The following is a 14,852-nucleotide window of genomic DNA, read 5'->3' as shown; positions in this document are numbered from 1 at the left end:
GGTTCATCGGACAGGGTATTCAGGGTGGTTTCAAGTCTGATTGTTCAAAAGCCTTCGCTGCTGCAACCTTCCACCCCCTATTCTCATGCATATTCGAGTGATTCTATTGCAGTTTTTGTGTTCTTGAAACGCACAAATCGAGTAGTCGGCATCGGGGAACGTGGGATGCCACCTTTCTCTGTTGTGCGATAGGGTGGACACCCGGCACCAAACTAGTCTCTTGTAGATGTTAGGGTTTTGTGGAGTAGATTCTAGCTGCAGGGCGCTCAAATGATTCATGTTTTTCGACCCAGAGCGACGGACCTGCTTACGTTGCTATCCAGTTGTAGGAGAGAAATCGTATGCATCAAGCGATCATTTCTACCACTACAGTACTTCCTATCCATACAATGTATATCGTGCATATGGTGTTGTAGTTGAATAGAGGCAATGCAAGCGAGTTTTGTTTTCGCATTTGTCGAACCCAGCTGAAATGTGGACTCAAATCGGCAACGTGTTGCGCTCTCCATGATTTCTTGCCCCCAAACAAACAGGAAGATTCCTGATCAGAAAAGCATGCAAGCCAAGGCGGCATGTTATGCCCTGTTCGCTCTCTCTAGTGAGTGGTGACTCGCTCGGAGGATTTTCCTCGCTAGCAGGTTGTTTCGCAGCGCGGATCATTGGGGCTTAGCTTTTGCAGTTTAGAGCATCTTGCAGGTTGCTTTTGGCCAAATGGACGTGCAACGCGCAGGTTCAGTGTGAGACTGGAAATTGCTGTGCGATTCAAATTTTCCTTTCTTTCCAGTGAAGTGATGTTATAGTTTTTTGTATATTTTTCTCCTGTTTTTTTTTTGTAGTTTCCGTTATTTTATCTCATTCTGGGAATTTCAATTCAGTGGTTCTTACTCCCGGTATGAAACAGAGTCATCGATTGGGCCTCGCAGTGCAGTTGCTGTATTCGATCACGTTTCAACTCTTGCCTTTGCATAGCTTCTGGCCAATACAGATCATTGTGTATAAACCTCGTGACTACAATAATAGTTGTAGTTATTATGTACATACAACTACTCCGTACTTGCCACCCGAATTCCCGAGCATCTGCCTTCTGGAGTCGCAGATCGGGGAGACCGAGAAATGTAGCCAATCCGCAATAGTGCATCGCCCCGTAAACGGAGTCTCGTACGGTATACTCCGTACATACAATTCTTACACACTATACTATGCAGTATGAAACTTAGTATAATACTTAACTTACACAGTTACAGACATGTAGACTTCCCACAGACTCGAACTCGTAAACGACCGAGTAAACTGGGACACGGTACTCCCGAGAGACTCCATCCGCCTGCATACACCCTGATACGAGGGCTCATCCAAACTCTTGCCTTCGACACATATAACCTGAAATTTTTTATAATTATAACAATAGTAATAATGTGTGTGCGTAGCGTACCACTAACTACATATAACAAACTACATACGGCTACTATTATTTTTACTTTGACTACGAGAATAATTCTAATCCCCACTGTATTCCCTCTTCCGGTCATCGCGCATCCCGCCCCTCCGAGTTCTTATTATTCTCCCCGTCTGCCACCTTTTTTTTCTTCTTTGATTTCTTCTATCATCGTGAATGTTCACTGTCCTCTCCTTTTTTTTTATATCTAATTTTCGCTTCTTTTCTCGCGCATTCGCCCGCACATTAATAGATTCAACCTTGGGCCGACTCCACCACTAGGCTCCCACTCTTCCCAGAGTGATGCGATCGATCTAATAATCCCGCCCAGAGACAAACAACATCGAACTACAAACTATCAGAGAACCGGATCATTTTCCATCTCACCTCGGGCAGTTGTGTGGGCGAATGTCGCCTTTTTGATTCCGCTTTCGACTTTATACATTCTTTTATAACACCAACTGTTATTGTTCTTGTTTTTTTATTGACTATTGTTCTGCCTACCTTCTCAAAACGCCGGTCGTATCCCCTTTTCACACAGAGTCATAATGCCAACAGTCTTACTTCCTTCTTCTGCTGCTGCCTTTGCGCCACGGTCATCGCCAAATGTGGTCCTGACTCGAAAGGTTGCGCCGTGGTTAACGGCGACGTTGAAGCGAGTCAACCGGGTCAAGCGCCCGCTCAACAACGTCACTCAGCATACTCGGTGTTTAACCGAGACGCTGTCGTCTACTAATGCGATATGGACCCTTTGTTCGATGATGTTTACCAAGGCGCCTGAAGCAGAGCTACGGAAGGATGAGAATCCGCTTGTGGAGGGCCTGTTCAACTACCAGATGATCCACATCGAGGCTTATGTCGTACATGTCGACATGGTCTCGCGTAACGAGGTGGCCTTCAAATTGACCCCGGAGACTATTGAGTCCCTAGTGGACTTTCATAAAGAAATCTACTCTGTCGACGCCGCCGCGAACACGTGGGACTGGTCAGGCAAGCAGGCCCAGCTGAAGAAGTTGCAGGAAGAGTTCGTCCAAGCCGCCAACAAGTTCGTCTATCGAACCGACGCCGAAGCCCTGGAGGGACTCGAGGAGGATGGGGCCGGAGAGCTACTCTGCAACCGGAGCGAGGAAGCCAAAGCAGCTATCTCGGGTCTGTTCGTGCCGCTGTTGCCTCCGCCGCCACGGGTCGTGGATGTTCTGCGCCCAGTACCTCTCCTGCCCAGCTCGACAGGTCCGGAAACATGGTGGCATACTCCCATGCCTCCCTCCGCACCGATGGAGTGGAAAGTACTGCCACCCAGCCTATCCCCGGCCAGCACGGGTGATTCTAATCCGAATCTGTGGGCCAGTCTCGCTTTCACTGAAGCTCAACTGCCATCGCCGACCCCGTCCTACAGCCAACCCTACACCACCGCGCCGTATCAGACGTACGACATCAGCATGGCAGCGACCTCGGCGGCTATCGCGACCCTTCCGCTCCCCAGCATGCTTGTGCAACCGTGCAGTACGACTGCCAACATGACCGGCTTTGGTGGTGGTTTCGGTGGATTCGGTGGCGCCGGTTTTGGCGGCTGGGGTGACTTCGCCCCGCTACCCTACGGCACGACGATATAGCCCGCTGCATGGAGGGGGTCCGATAGATTCGGACCTACCTCCACCCAGCAAGCGACACCCTCGCAGCCCCAGCACTACCAGGCTGATACTTCACGTAGATCGTGGAGTATGCAGCAATCTATGCCTCCTCCGCCTCCGCCTCCACCACGACAATCTCCTCCCCTCCCTCCCTCTTCGAGCGAACCAGTCAACATCGACAATACCTTCTGGTACCGATCCAACTGAAATGGAATACGGTACCGATCCTCGACTAATTGGCATTCTCGACGGCGTTCTTCTTCGACTCTGTGTGCATTCGTGATACCTCCATTCTGCCAACTGCATCATATTCCCGAATAATCTTGTTTGAAGGCATGCGTTTTGTTTGGTTATTTGCTTTCGTTCTTTGTTTACCAGCCAGCGTCAGCGTTTGTTTTTTGTGTGTTTTTTGTGTCTCTTTTTGCATCGAGCAGCGGCGGGTCGGCTCTTCTGTTCCTTTCTCTCTGTGTTCTCATTTCCCGCATATATGTCATGAAGACCAGGTCTGCCTCGCGGCATGGGATATGAATTTGGATGTGGAATGACTTCATTTCTTTGGTCACGGTTTAACGGGGATGCGACATCAGGACTCTTACATCGCCGACTGGACTCAGCGCTTGGATTTCTTTTGTTGATTGTTTCTGTTGAGGACTCTCCTTTCGGTACGGGATACCGGACTGGCGAGCACGCCCTTCAATGTGGTCTGCTCGAGGACAAGTCTACGTGGCGGCGCAATATTGACCATCATCCGTGATGATCGGTCAGGCTGCGCTTTTTCGGCTTGTCGTGGTCTATGATTGTGAGATTCGCGCGAAGACAGAGATACTACGCTGTTGATTTCGTCAGATTCGGAATATTCGCCTGTGGCGAAGACCCGACGCAAAGGGCCTGGGATCGAAATGACCTTTTGCGTCCGTGACGCTGGCATTTTCAACCCGCCCCGATGCCACGATAAGGCGACAAGCTATTTCTCTCTCGTTGATACCGCGACCTCACTCTCATAGATGCGCGACTTGCCTTTTAGGGTCATCTCCTACACCATCCAGGCTGGGTTTTTTGGTAACCTGGATGAGCTTGGATTGTCGGGAGCTCGTTGATCGAGCTTCGTTCTTTTTCCCGACACCGAGAATCGGATGCTGGGTCTTTTGTTTCTTTTTGTCTGCGAACGGGGGGCTAGTTCCCCCCACGCTGGCTGTTCCTCTCTTCTCCTGTCTTTTATTGATCTATCTACTTAGTAAACAATCTGTATGTATCTAGTTAGGCTTTAGTTTGAAAGATGCGTGCAAGTACAACTGGATCAAGTAGAGCGTAAACCCGATCAACGAGTAAAGGACAGTACTGGTCAAAAGTAACCAAAAGCAAATATTGGCATTCCTTGGATGAACTTGGAAAATCATGTACCAATCCTTACAACTTAACAAGTTCTTCAGGACTGCGGCAACAACTCCACTATGGACGTAATAACCGGCGGTATCGGTGACGTCAGAAACCCGGGGGAAGCGCCAAGCAGGGATGGAACTACACTTGTTCATCGCGGTGGCTTCCCTTACAGTTTGAGTACCTACCACACCGATGACTTCCTCATAACAATCTGGTGGAAGAGTTATACGAAAAGCAAAATTTACCTCTTTGTCGGGCCGCTGCATCTTTGAAGCTTACTTCCGCCGGAATCCTGCGGCTTATCTCACTACCCCTCCACGGACTTCTAGAACTTCCTGGTTTGAGGGTTTCAAAGCCATTCGGGCCTCGCTTTGACTGATATATTTCGCTCGAACTTGGTATGTTATTATAGGTTCTCTTGTTCGCCTGCGGATTCTGGTGCGGAACGCGAACTTCATAGGCGTTTCGATCAGAGCCTACCACCTTACGAGCTCTGCTGATCATTGCTGACAATCCCCAAGTACATAGACACCATAACGCAGCGACCCTATCTTCGAGTATTCCAACACTAATTGAGTCCATTGCTGACTCCCCGGCATCCCCATGGACGCCTTACACGATGCCCTCCAATGTCTCCTACCGACGTCCTGGGACGAGGTTCCACAATCCCCCGATGCGCTCCGTGAATACGTCCGCGATATCTTCAAGAGCAGTCGGCTCGTAGCAGAATCTCTTCCAGATCCTCCACCATACGACATTACAGAATACAAGGAGCTGGAATCGCAGGCGCCGAATTCCAAGTCCCGCACACGAATCGTCCCGTCGCCCGCACGGGTAGGCGAGACCGACTCAGGGATTACCTCGATACAGAAGCAATGGGGGAAGCCAATAAAGATGGGCGGTCCCAAAGATAACCCTCTTGGAATACACGTCTGGAAATTGTCTTCCAATGACGGGAAGGGGTCTTGGTTTGGGCGACGGAGCATACACGACGGACTTCCATTTTCACGGTGGAGGAAGAAGCTCTCTTCCGAATATGAGGAGACCTTGAAGGTTAACCAACGGAAAATTGAGAAGGGGCAGACACCGGATAATTGTATTCGTGGTATTGGAGCAGAGCAAAAGATTGAGTCCATTGAGGTCAAAGATGAGGACGGCTCCGTGCTAGGCCAGGTGACGGTCTATCATGTCTCAGCGCAATTTCCCAAACCTACGGCGCCGCGGGACTTTGTGGCTATGATCATCACATCGGACGTTGGGCTACAAGTTGGGGGAACGAAACAACCTGGTCGGAGCTGGATGATGATTTCCAAGCCGTGTGACCATCCCGATGTGCCGCGTAGGAACGGGTTTACCAGAGGCGAGTATGAATCTGTTGAGCTCATCCGGGAGATTCCCAGATCGAGCAGTAACGGCGCTTCCAACGAGCAGGCTGTGGAGAAGTCAAAAGAGGCTGAGCCCAATGCTACTAGCTCTTCGAGAGCAAACAACCACAGCAACGATGCCTTGATTAAAGACGGGCATGACGCTGCAGATGGCGACGACGAAGAAATCAATCCTGTTGAATGGATCATGGTCACTAGGAGTGATCCTGGAGGCAGTATTCCTAGGTGGATGGTTGACAAGGGCACTCCAAAGAGTGTCGGAGTAGACGCAGCCAAGTTCGTTAACTGGGCCGTGGAAGACGACAAGCCACGAAAGCGTGAGAAGCCCTCTGAAACTGCGCCCATCGGGACATCACGAAGCCCGGAAATTCAACCCAGGGATTCGACCGACAATCTCAATTCAGATGAAGACAGTCTATCTGATTCAGACACGGACTCCGTGGAGACTGATACTCAATCTCACCACGGCCTGATTGCCAGTGTGACTGGCTTGCTCAGCTCTGGTCTCGAACGATTCGCGCCGCAAGCATTTTTCGACTATGTTCCACATCAACGGACGGCGTCGGGTCATCTAGTAGATGATACCAGTGTTCCGGAAGACGAGCTAGATAAGAATTCAGCTCCTCAGCCACAGTCAACCGTCTCATCTGAAACGAAGCCGCGCGATCCTCATCTCGACCAAATCTCGCTATCATCCGCGCACTCTGGACTAGGAACTCCAGCACTAGATGATCTCCCTCAAAACAACCTCCCACCGGCGGAATTGATGCAAATCGCCAAAGCCGGTAAACTCACCAGCCACGAAAAAGACCTCGCCAAACTAGCTTTGCGCAAACGCGAAATCGATGCTAAGCTCGAAACCATCCGCTCCGAGTTAGACAAGCTGCACATCCCAGCACAAAGCAACCCCTCTACTCCCTCACGGGGTGTCTTAAACGATATAGACAGCGATACAAGTGGAATACAAAAGCGCACACCAGAGAATTCCACCTCAAGCCCAGCCGCATCCTCTCAAAAGACCAACGGTAATAACGACAGCAGCAGCGGCGACACACCGTCGTCCGGACGGACGCAAAAAGCCGAACTCCCAGCCCATGTCCACAAAGCTGCCACGGAGCTCCTTCATGAGGAATCTAAGCTGTTGAAGCAACTACGCAAGGTCGAGGCTAGCCAGCTCAAGGCTGCTTCTAAGATTGAGGCACGTCAACGCAAGGAGGTTGAACGCTCGGAGAAGTCAAAGTCGAAATCTGAGAATGAGACTTTAAGACAGGAGGTGAAGGACTTGAAGAAGGAGATTAGCCAGTTACGCTCGGAGCGTCAGAAGTGGGTGGATCTTGTTTCTTCGTTGCAGGCGGAGAATAAGAGGTTGGCTGGCAAGGATGAGGATAATTGAGTAAATTGAGTCTGAATGAGCTTTCATATTCGGCGTGTACATAGTCATAGTTGGTATCCTTTGAATATACGATCCGACCTTTATCAAACTGGCAATGGCTTTTTACTTGGATACGCATGGTGCACGGTATACACTTGGTGATTTACGACTAATTGGGATTGCACATCAAGAAAACCCCGTACTGAATTGCTGCTCCGTTGCTTGGGGATTGTTGGTAGATGCTAACCCTAGATGACCCGAGCCTGGCACTATGCTCTGTAAATAGACATTTCAAAGCACTTGTCGCTGCAAATGCGCCAGATCGGGTTGGCCATGAGCCCCAATATCAATCACTCGATTGACCCATGCAGGTGCTTCATGTCCTTTGAGACGTGCCCCGTCACGGTTGCATGAGATGCGACTGAGATTGCAATGCAGAGCCGCTGCTCACATAGGCGGAGTGTCGAATATTGTGCAAAAAGATACACTTCCTGATCAACTAAGGTTTTGAGATTGTGACGAAGTATTCAACAGCCTTTGGCATGGATATCTTTCAGACGGTTCCTTGTAGGTCGTGATTTTGATCTGAGCGAGGTTGACGGGTTCTTGGAAGGAGTTCTCTCGAGGGTAAGAGGTAGGGGTATCATTTTTCGTATTGTAAGGTAACTCAGCCATTCCCAACCGATTCTTATTCTTGAGTCTAGAGGTTCGAAAAGAACTTTGTTAGCCAACACCTCTCTCAACTCCCAACAGGTCGCATTCGAGCACATACCTCTGGTGGGTTACCAGCACCCCTAACCATCTTCTCCAACATCTTCGTGCGAGTCTTCTCCTTCGGTTCGCCCATACCAACAGCCATGTAAGAGAGCAGTGGGTTGTGACCGATGTAGGACGCACAGCTGTCGCGCTTGATGTTGGACAACCACTCGTACTTGGTCGTGTCGGCGTGGCCGGTACCGATGTAACGGGCCTGCAGGGCCTCGAGATTCTGAAGGGTGCGGAGTTTGTCGGCCATTTTGGTGGATGTGAGGATTGAATGTGTCGGAATGTGTTTGGGAGGAAGGAGATGGAGTGAAGGATAAATGAAGGCCTCTCTCTGATGGCGGAACGGTCGATCACGTGATTTGTATCAAATCACACTTTCGAGGACTCGACGATTTGCTTCTAGACTCGACGAATGATTCGTCGAATGAATATGCGAGGCTGTTTTTCGCACTTTGAGAAAGGTCTAAATGTCTGAAACTTCCTCGGCGGCGCCGTTGGCGTCTCGGATAGCGTCGCTGGTGCACGCACATTTCGATGCCTTACCTGCACGCAGCAAACCGAAGATATTCCCCGATGGGTCTAGGGAGTGGATTCCAATGACTGGTATTGTGGCTGTCAAGGGTATGTACTAGCACTAATATCCAGGATTGCAATATAATGACCTTACAATAGGAAATACACGGTCAGAAAGCCTTCATTGCATATCTGTCACGTACGTTTTCAACTCATCAGACTCATGCAATTCTTTGATTTTAGGTAGTTCTGTGCGGCTAACATACCGATAGATCTGGAGCAAAGTGCTTACCAGCTTCCCACGTTCCGCGCTGTCAAGGCCTCGTTCTCCACGATTGCCATGCCGAGATCTTAGCCATTCGCGCTTTCAATTACTGGCTTCTAACTGAATGCCATGCTTTGTTGATCGAGGAGAGCAAGAACACCATCAATATAGATCAGGCACTTGGAGTTGAGGACATTCATATTTCAAAGTCACCGTTTATTCGCAGGAGACAGCCAGCACCTCAAGGGACCAGTACATCGACACCATCGGTCAACTGGCCCCCTTTCGAAATCCAACCCGATGTCAAATTCTATATGTACTGTACATGTGCTCCATGTGGAGATGCAAGCATGGAGCTATGCATGGCAGCACAGGAGGATGCCACGCCATGGGAAGTGACACGCCATACGGATATGAGCCCGACAGACCAGGACGATCTTCAAGAAGAAAACTTGCTAGATGGCCGGGCTCACTTTTCTCTTCTTGGTGTTGTTCGCCGGAAACCAGCACGTATGGATGCGGAATCAACCCGAAGCAAGTCCTGCTCAGATAAACTCGCTCTGCGTCAGGTATCGTCCTTGCTATCCTGTGAAACAAGCCGTCTAGTTTCGCCAACAGAGAACGTATACTTGGCTGGTCTCGTTCTTCCTGAAGATGAGATTTCCCGAGTTGGGTGCGAAAGGGCTTTTGGGGAGAATGGACGTATGAGGGGTTTAGCGGGTCGATCGTGGCCGATTAATATGGACCACGATGGGAGCGCGACTGGATATCGCTTTCGACCATTTGAGGTACTCTCGGTTCCTGCTGAAGAAGTTGAAGCTCTTTGGCCATTTGCAAAACCAAAAGCCGTCCAAACCCGCTCTGTGTTACCACACGAAGGGCAGAGTGATGGTACAGACTCCACCGTCGTACTCAAAAAGAGCAAGCCGGGTAACGTGAGCTCTATATGGACGGCCGCGTCCTCATTGCCACATCCTTGTGTGATGACAATGGACACGGGCAGTAAGAATTTGCCAAACCTGGGACGGTCAAGGACGGGCCTCTATGAAACCATTATCAACGGTGTTAAACAAGGCAATCGACTGGCTACTCCCACGGCACGAGGTGCTTCATCGCTATCTCGTGCTAAGCTGTGGGGTCTTCTTCGAAATATACTTCGATCGACGGAGTGCCTTCGTGAATATGAGAGCCAAAGCCTAGAAGAGGATAACGATCCACTCCGCTCTATCAAAGACGCGAGTTCATACGAAGATTTCAAGCGAACTGGAGGGGATGTCACAGATCCCCACCATATTCGACAGGAAGCGATGCGTGATGCAAAGAATGTTCTCAAGGGATGGGCGCCGAATACGGGAGATGAAGGCTGGAATCTAGATGTTCTAGTTGATTCTAAGAAGCGAAAGAGTGAAGGGGTTCAATGATGGATAGAACATTAGGATTAATAAATAACGCGTCATAAACTGGCTGCACGTATGTAGAAGCTTTTTGGCCTTTCCAGGCCAACAATCTCAAGGCAAATGCATAATAATGTACATTTTTTGGACTTGACCGAGTCCACCATCAAGGTCATTCCATGGTCAATACAAGAAAAATGACCTTCCTTCCTCCCTTTTCATGTAATGTCATGCGAACAAATACAGGATCTCACCCAAAGGCAAGTTATCCAAATCGGACGTTTTAATAAATGCCCGGGATGATGCGACTGCGGACCATCGAGGTGTAGCGGTCCCAGTCAGCACCATACTTCTTCTTGCACTTCTCCTCATCGCGCATCTCGCGGTGAACCAGCAAGACTCCGAAGTAGAGCATGTAGAAGTAAGTGAAAATCATTCCCCAGCCGCGAACCTCGGGGGTCTGAACAGCCTGCTTCTGAAGGGCACCGCTGGCAGGGTTGATGCTTTCGATGAGAGCATAGCCAGCAATACCAGTAGGCAGACAGTAGGACCATGACATGATCCAATCGCCAAAGTAGTTGATGTGCCGGGCCAGACCCCACCAGCCAGAAGTCATCAGCTTCGAGCCACTAGCGGTCTCGATGAACTTGATGTGCTTCACACGGGGATCGTTGGGGTCCGTACGGAAGCGGTTCTTCTGGTTATTAGCACCACGGAAGATCGAGTATCCAACGGCGGTGGCTCCTAGAACGAGGGCCATTCCGCTCCAGCCAAGCTCGAGGGGGAAGACGGCGAGGTAGCGGCTCTGGACGCTGTAGATGTGGGGGAGCCAAACAACGTCGCCGAAAGACAGCATGAAGCCAAAGCCGTCCATGATCACATCCATCGTGGTCAAGATTGCGGGTTCCATGTACAGCGCGTCCAGAATGTAGAAGGCCTGGAAGATAGTGACCAGAACGATGGAATCAGTCACATAGCCGTAAGTGCGGTACTGGTGGGCCACATTGGAAAGGTTCAGGATAGTCCATCCGAGCAAGCCGGGGCGCATCTCCATAAACACCTTGATATCAATCGTGCGGGATGTCTCGCTGACGAATGGAATGGGCAGGCGAATTCGAGGGTTGAGCTCGCGGCCAATGAAGAAGTCGTAAAGGATGTTGCCAGTGTGGCCACCAGGTGCCAGTTCGCGGAGCTCCTGGTTAGGCTTGCCGGGTGCCGGGACCGTGAAGCTCTTCAGGTAGACGAAAAGCGCAGTTGATGAAGAAATCAAAAGGTTCGCGGTAATGACCTGAACGTAGTTCTCCCACAGGAAGGTCCACACCACGAAATCCGCGCCGTACATGTAGGTACCGGTGGCCAGGCCCGCGAGGATGATGAGGGCGGAGGAGAAGGCTAGTATACCATGTCAAATTAGTGTTCCGCCCTGCGCATAAGAGGTTCTTATCGTGTTCTTTCCAAGGTATCTAGCGTACCATTGAACTTATACTTCAGTCGTCCATGGCATGCCAGGGGCACACCATCCCTCTCCTGGCCAGGCAGGAAGACCTGCAAGAACAGACTGAAAGCATAGTAGCTCAGCGTCCACAGTGTAACCTTAGTGTCATAGAGACCAACAATGCCCTCTTCGGGCCAGCCCACCTCACGCTTGAGCTGGTCGAGGGTCAGGGTCGAGGGGCTCAGGAGGGAAGGTGCGGGACACCCCGACACATCATTGCAAACGAAGGTGAAGGTATAGACAAGCAGAGGAAGACCGAAAATGATTGCGAAGGCTCCTGGTCTGTGGCGCAAGTCAGTACAAGGTGCAAAGAATCTAAACTAGAGAAGGGCATAGCAAACGTACGGCCCACAAAATTCATAACCGCGCTTCTCTGGGACAGGTTGGATTGGGATTTGAGGCTTTTCAGCCTTTTTGAGGGCCATAGTGACAAGTGCAATCAGGAGTAACCAAAGTGGAATAGGACGGCGGGTTGGCTGGTAATCAGGGTGGGGTGATAGGCCGAAATAAATAGACCCTGACGAAGCTGGTGGCAGAAGCTGTGGAAGCTTGGCCGAAGGCGCGTACGACACCGGATCCCGTGCTCCCGCTTCTTGCTACGGCGCCCGCGGACCACTTCTCCGCATCGACTCGTTTATTCGTATTCAAGCGCCAATCACAACCTACTCACTTCGGCATGCAACGTAAGCTTCCTCGATCATTTCAGCCTCCTCACCAGCCTTCTGACTTACCTTAAACATCAACCAAACAAGGAGAGCTGGCCTCTTGACGAAACTCAAACACTCATTTCCATCTCCTTTCTTTTTCTGCGGTCCTCGGTGACCTCCCACTTCCAGCCATGAAGCTGTCCAGTTCCGCTCGTTATTCCCTCCTCTTCTGGTCCGTCATCTCGGGACTCACCAATGCTGCCTCGGACCATAACTCGCACCTCAACGATGACTCCCCCTGCGTGGCTCGCTCCCCGACGAGCGGCCTCTACTTTGATCTCTATGCGATCTCATTATCGCCACCGGAATTGAAGAATGGCAAGAAGGTCGAGAAAGACGCGCGCAATGAGAGCTGGCATGCCAAGGGACATGACTACCCCGCAAACTTCACGGTCAACATCTGCGCGCCGGTCATTGAGGAAGTCAAGGATGTGGTCGGGGTAGAGTCGTCGCGGTGGAAGAATGTCAGCGCATATTACGAGCAAGCGGGGAAGATATACTCGATAGGGTACGGTAGCTCCATTTCAACGGCCCTTGATACTCCGCATCGATTCGGGAGTCGGCTGTGGACTGGCTGTGATTGTGAAACTTCAATTACTAACATTGCTTTTCTTTCGCGCAGTGAGCAAGCTTCCGAGCCCTTCTTCCGGGGTCGCAAGCTTGTCCTCAACTATACGAATGGCTCCCCATGCCCCGGTGATTGGAGCACCACCAGCAAGAACTCCTCCGTGCGCACCAAGTCCACCATCATGTCCTTCCTCTGCGATCGCGACGCACCCGCAAACACCGCTACTCCTTCCTTTGTCGGTACCATGGATTCATGCACATATTTCTTCGAGGTTCGCAGCTCAGCTGCATGTGGAGGAATCGCGGTAGACCCGAACGCCGGTGGGCTGGGACCGGGCGGGGTCTTCGGTGTGATGTGAGTCTACTTCTTGCAATATCATGCTAAGTGAAACTCAATCCATACTAATATTAATTTCCAGCATGCTCATTGCCGTGGCTGCGTATATGATCGGTGGCTGTGCGTATCAACGGACAGTCATGCACCAGCGCGGTTGGCGCCAGTGCCCCAATTTCAGCCTCTGGGCTGGCATGTTCGATTTTATCAAGGTATGTCTCCTGGCGTTGGTGCCATGTCGGTCTCGTCGAGGGTTTAGGTATGGCAATGTGGCTTCGCACAAGCATGGAGATTCAACCACGCCTGGGTTACCCGTTTCACGATTGGATTGAGATTGCTCTAGCTGGTCTAGAGCTCAATTGCATCTAAAATTTGGCGCACATTTACACCTCTGTCTTCCATACATTCATCTTCTTGATTATCTCTCTCGCTCAATGCTCGATCTTGGGCGTACCCCATGCAGGTGTCATTGCAGCATCCCGCTCGTTGCCCACGGCATATACATCCCTCGTGACTTCGAGGGCAGGACACCAGTTCGATGCATGTTCCTTTCTCTTCTATCTAGTCAGCTATCAGTATTTGATTGTACCCAGTACTTAAGGGATCGCGTTTTGTGCCACTGCCTCGGGGAGACTTGATCGTGTTTTTGCTTTATGGCCGTTTTTAGAGCAACTGGGGCTAATCATCTATTTCCGTCACACTAGGACATGTTCGTCATCCTATTCTCATCACTCGGGAGATGTCTTCGCCTTAAGCGATCCCCCTCGAACGGTGGCTACGTTCGCGCCGACAGTGACGGCCGTGGCGGCTTTATCGGTGCGATCGGTGGCCGAGGCGTTGGTGGTCATGGCGGGCGACGGGATGTTGATGCTGAGAATCGACTTATAGATCAGCTTGATGAGGAGTGGGATGACTAGATAACTTGTCGCTTGATCTGTATCCAAGGAATTATCCGGGATTCCAATTACCTCTTCGGGCACTCGTTAGCTATAGATCTTCGTCGCAATCAATCAATGATTCAAATGTTTAAACTTGTACACCCTTTGGCACTTCGCTCTTGAGGTTAGAGTAGCCTCGGCGGCCAAGCTCCGTATTCATTCTTGATTCCGCTGGGTTCGGCTGTCGATGCTGGTCGGGTTCCACGGGCTCCGGGTATGCTGTATTTAACCAACGTCGTCATAGCCCGGGGTGATTTCCAGGCACCCTACCTGGCCTATCTTTCACATGGCAGGGTACATGACTGTCTAGAGCTTTCTTTTCTGCTACTGTGTGAGCTGCTCGTTCTTGTTCGCTCTGCAACTTTGAGGCACAGACCGTCCGTGGATATATTATTCCAGACCTACATGAATCGGCCTTCATATTCCGTTTACATACCGGTAGCCCGGCCACTTTTTAGCATTACCTACTAGTTTGAAAGTCAAGCTTGATTACCAAATTCGTCGAGTCACGTAAGCTTCATACAGCCCCCTTGAATACAGCAATAATATCGCAATACAGTAACGTTGTATCGGCTTACCGATTCAACCCATTGATTCTGTGGCGACACCGGCACCACGAGTGGGTCTCATCCATATAACATTCTCGGCCGCAGCTCTACATGAACCAGCAT

General features: G+C 50.6%; 6 protein-coding genes across 6 annotated transcripts; 4 read left to right on the top strand and 2 right to left on the bottom strand.

Annotated features, from left to right (window-relative positions):
* Nucleotides 1-1,983: 1,983 nt before the first annotated feature.
* On the top strand, nucleotides 1,984-3,048 carry N7473_000831 (uncharacterized protein; the record flags this gene model as incomplete). The annotated part of the gene is made up of 1 exon (XM_057146771.1): nucleotides 1,984-3,048. The coding sequence occupies one exon, from the start codon at nucleotides 1,984-1,986 to the stop codon at nucleotides 3,046-3,048; it is 1,065 nt and encodes a 354-aa protein (XP_057014657.1).
* A 2,001-nt stretch (nucleotides 3,049-5,049) lies between these two features.
* N7473_000830 (uncharacterized protein) lies at nucleotides 5,050-7,224 on the top strand (the record flags this gene model as incomplete). Its single annotated transcript, XM_057146770.1, has 1 exon — nucleotides 5,050-7,224. The coding sequence occupies one exon, from the start codon at nucleotides 5,050-5,052 to the stop codon at nucleotides 7,222-7,224; it is 2,175 nt and encodes a 724-aa protein (XP_057014656.1).
* A 667-nt stretch (nucleotides 7,225-7,891) lies between these two features.
* Nucleotides 7,892-8,218, bottom strand: N7473_000829 (splicing factor 3B subunit 5 family protein; the record flags this gene model as incomplete). The annotated part of the gene is made up of 2 exons (XM_057146769.1): nucleotides 7,892-7,903; nucleotides 7,976-8,218. The coding sequence occupies 2 exons, from the start codon at nucleotides 8,216-8,218 to the stop codon at nucleotides 7,892-7,894; spliced, it is 255 nt and encodes an 84-aa protein (XP_057014655.1).
* A 217-nt stretch (nucleotides 8,219-8,435) lies between these two features.
* N7473_000828 (tRNA-specific adenosine deaminase) lies at nucleotides 8,436-10,167 on the top strand (the record flags this gene model as incomplete). The annotated part of the gene is made up of 3 exons (XM_057146768.1): nucleotides 8,436-8,589; nucleotides 8,614-8,680; nucleotides 8,754-10,167. 3 exons carry the CDS (start codon nucleotides 8,436-8,438, stop codon nucleotides 10,165-10,167), a joined length of 1,635 nt encoding a protein of 544 aa, XP_057014654.1.
* Nucleotides 10,168-10,423: 256 nt separating this feature from the next.
* erg24B (uncharacterized protein) lies at nucleotides 10,424-12,060 on the bottom strand (the record flags this gene model as incomplete). Its single annotated transcript, XM_057146767.1, has 3 exons — nucleotides 10,424-11,532; nucleotides 11,613-11,917; nucleotides 11,981-12,060. The coding sequence occupies 3 exons, from the start codon at nucleotides 12,058-12,060 to the stop codon at nucleotides 10,424-10,426; spliced, it is 1,494 nt and encodes a 497-aa protein (XP_057014653.1).
* A 224-nt stretch (nucleotides 12,061-12,284) lies between these two features.
* N7473_000826 (uncharacterized protein) lies at nucleotides 12,285-14,262 on the top strand. The gene is made up of 4 exons (XM_057146766.1): nucleotides 12,285-12,850; nucleotides 12,965-13,264; nucleotides 13,329-13,455; nucleotides 13,948-14,262. Exons 1-4 carry the CDS (start codon nucleotides 12,474-12,476, stop codon nucleotides 14,158-14,160), a joined length of 1,017 nt encoding a protein of 338 aa, XP_057014652.1. The 5' UTR covers nucleotides 12,285-12,473; the 3' UTR covers nucleotides 14,161-14,262.
* The last annotated feature ends 590 nt before the right edge of the window (nucleotides 14,263-14,852 follow it).

This window comes from Penicillium subrubescens (genome assembly GCF_028828155.1).
Source record: "Penicillium subrubescens strain IBT 31985 chromosome Unknown utg000001l_segment0_segment0, whole genome shotgun sequence".
NCBI classification, from domain to species: Eukaryota; Fungi; Ascomycota; class Eurotiomycetes; order Eurotiales; family Aspergillaceae; genus Penicillium; species Penicillium subrubescens.
The sequence above is the reverse complement of the archived record's forward strand: the minus strand, read 5'-3'. Positions and strand labels throughout refer to the sequence as shown.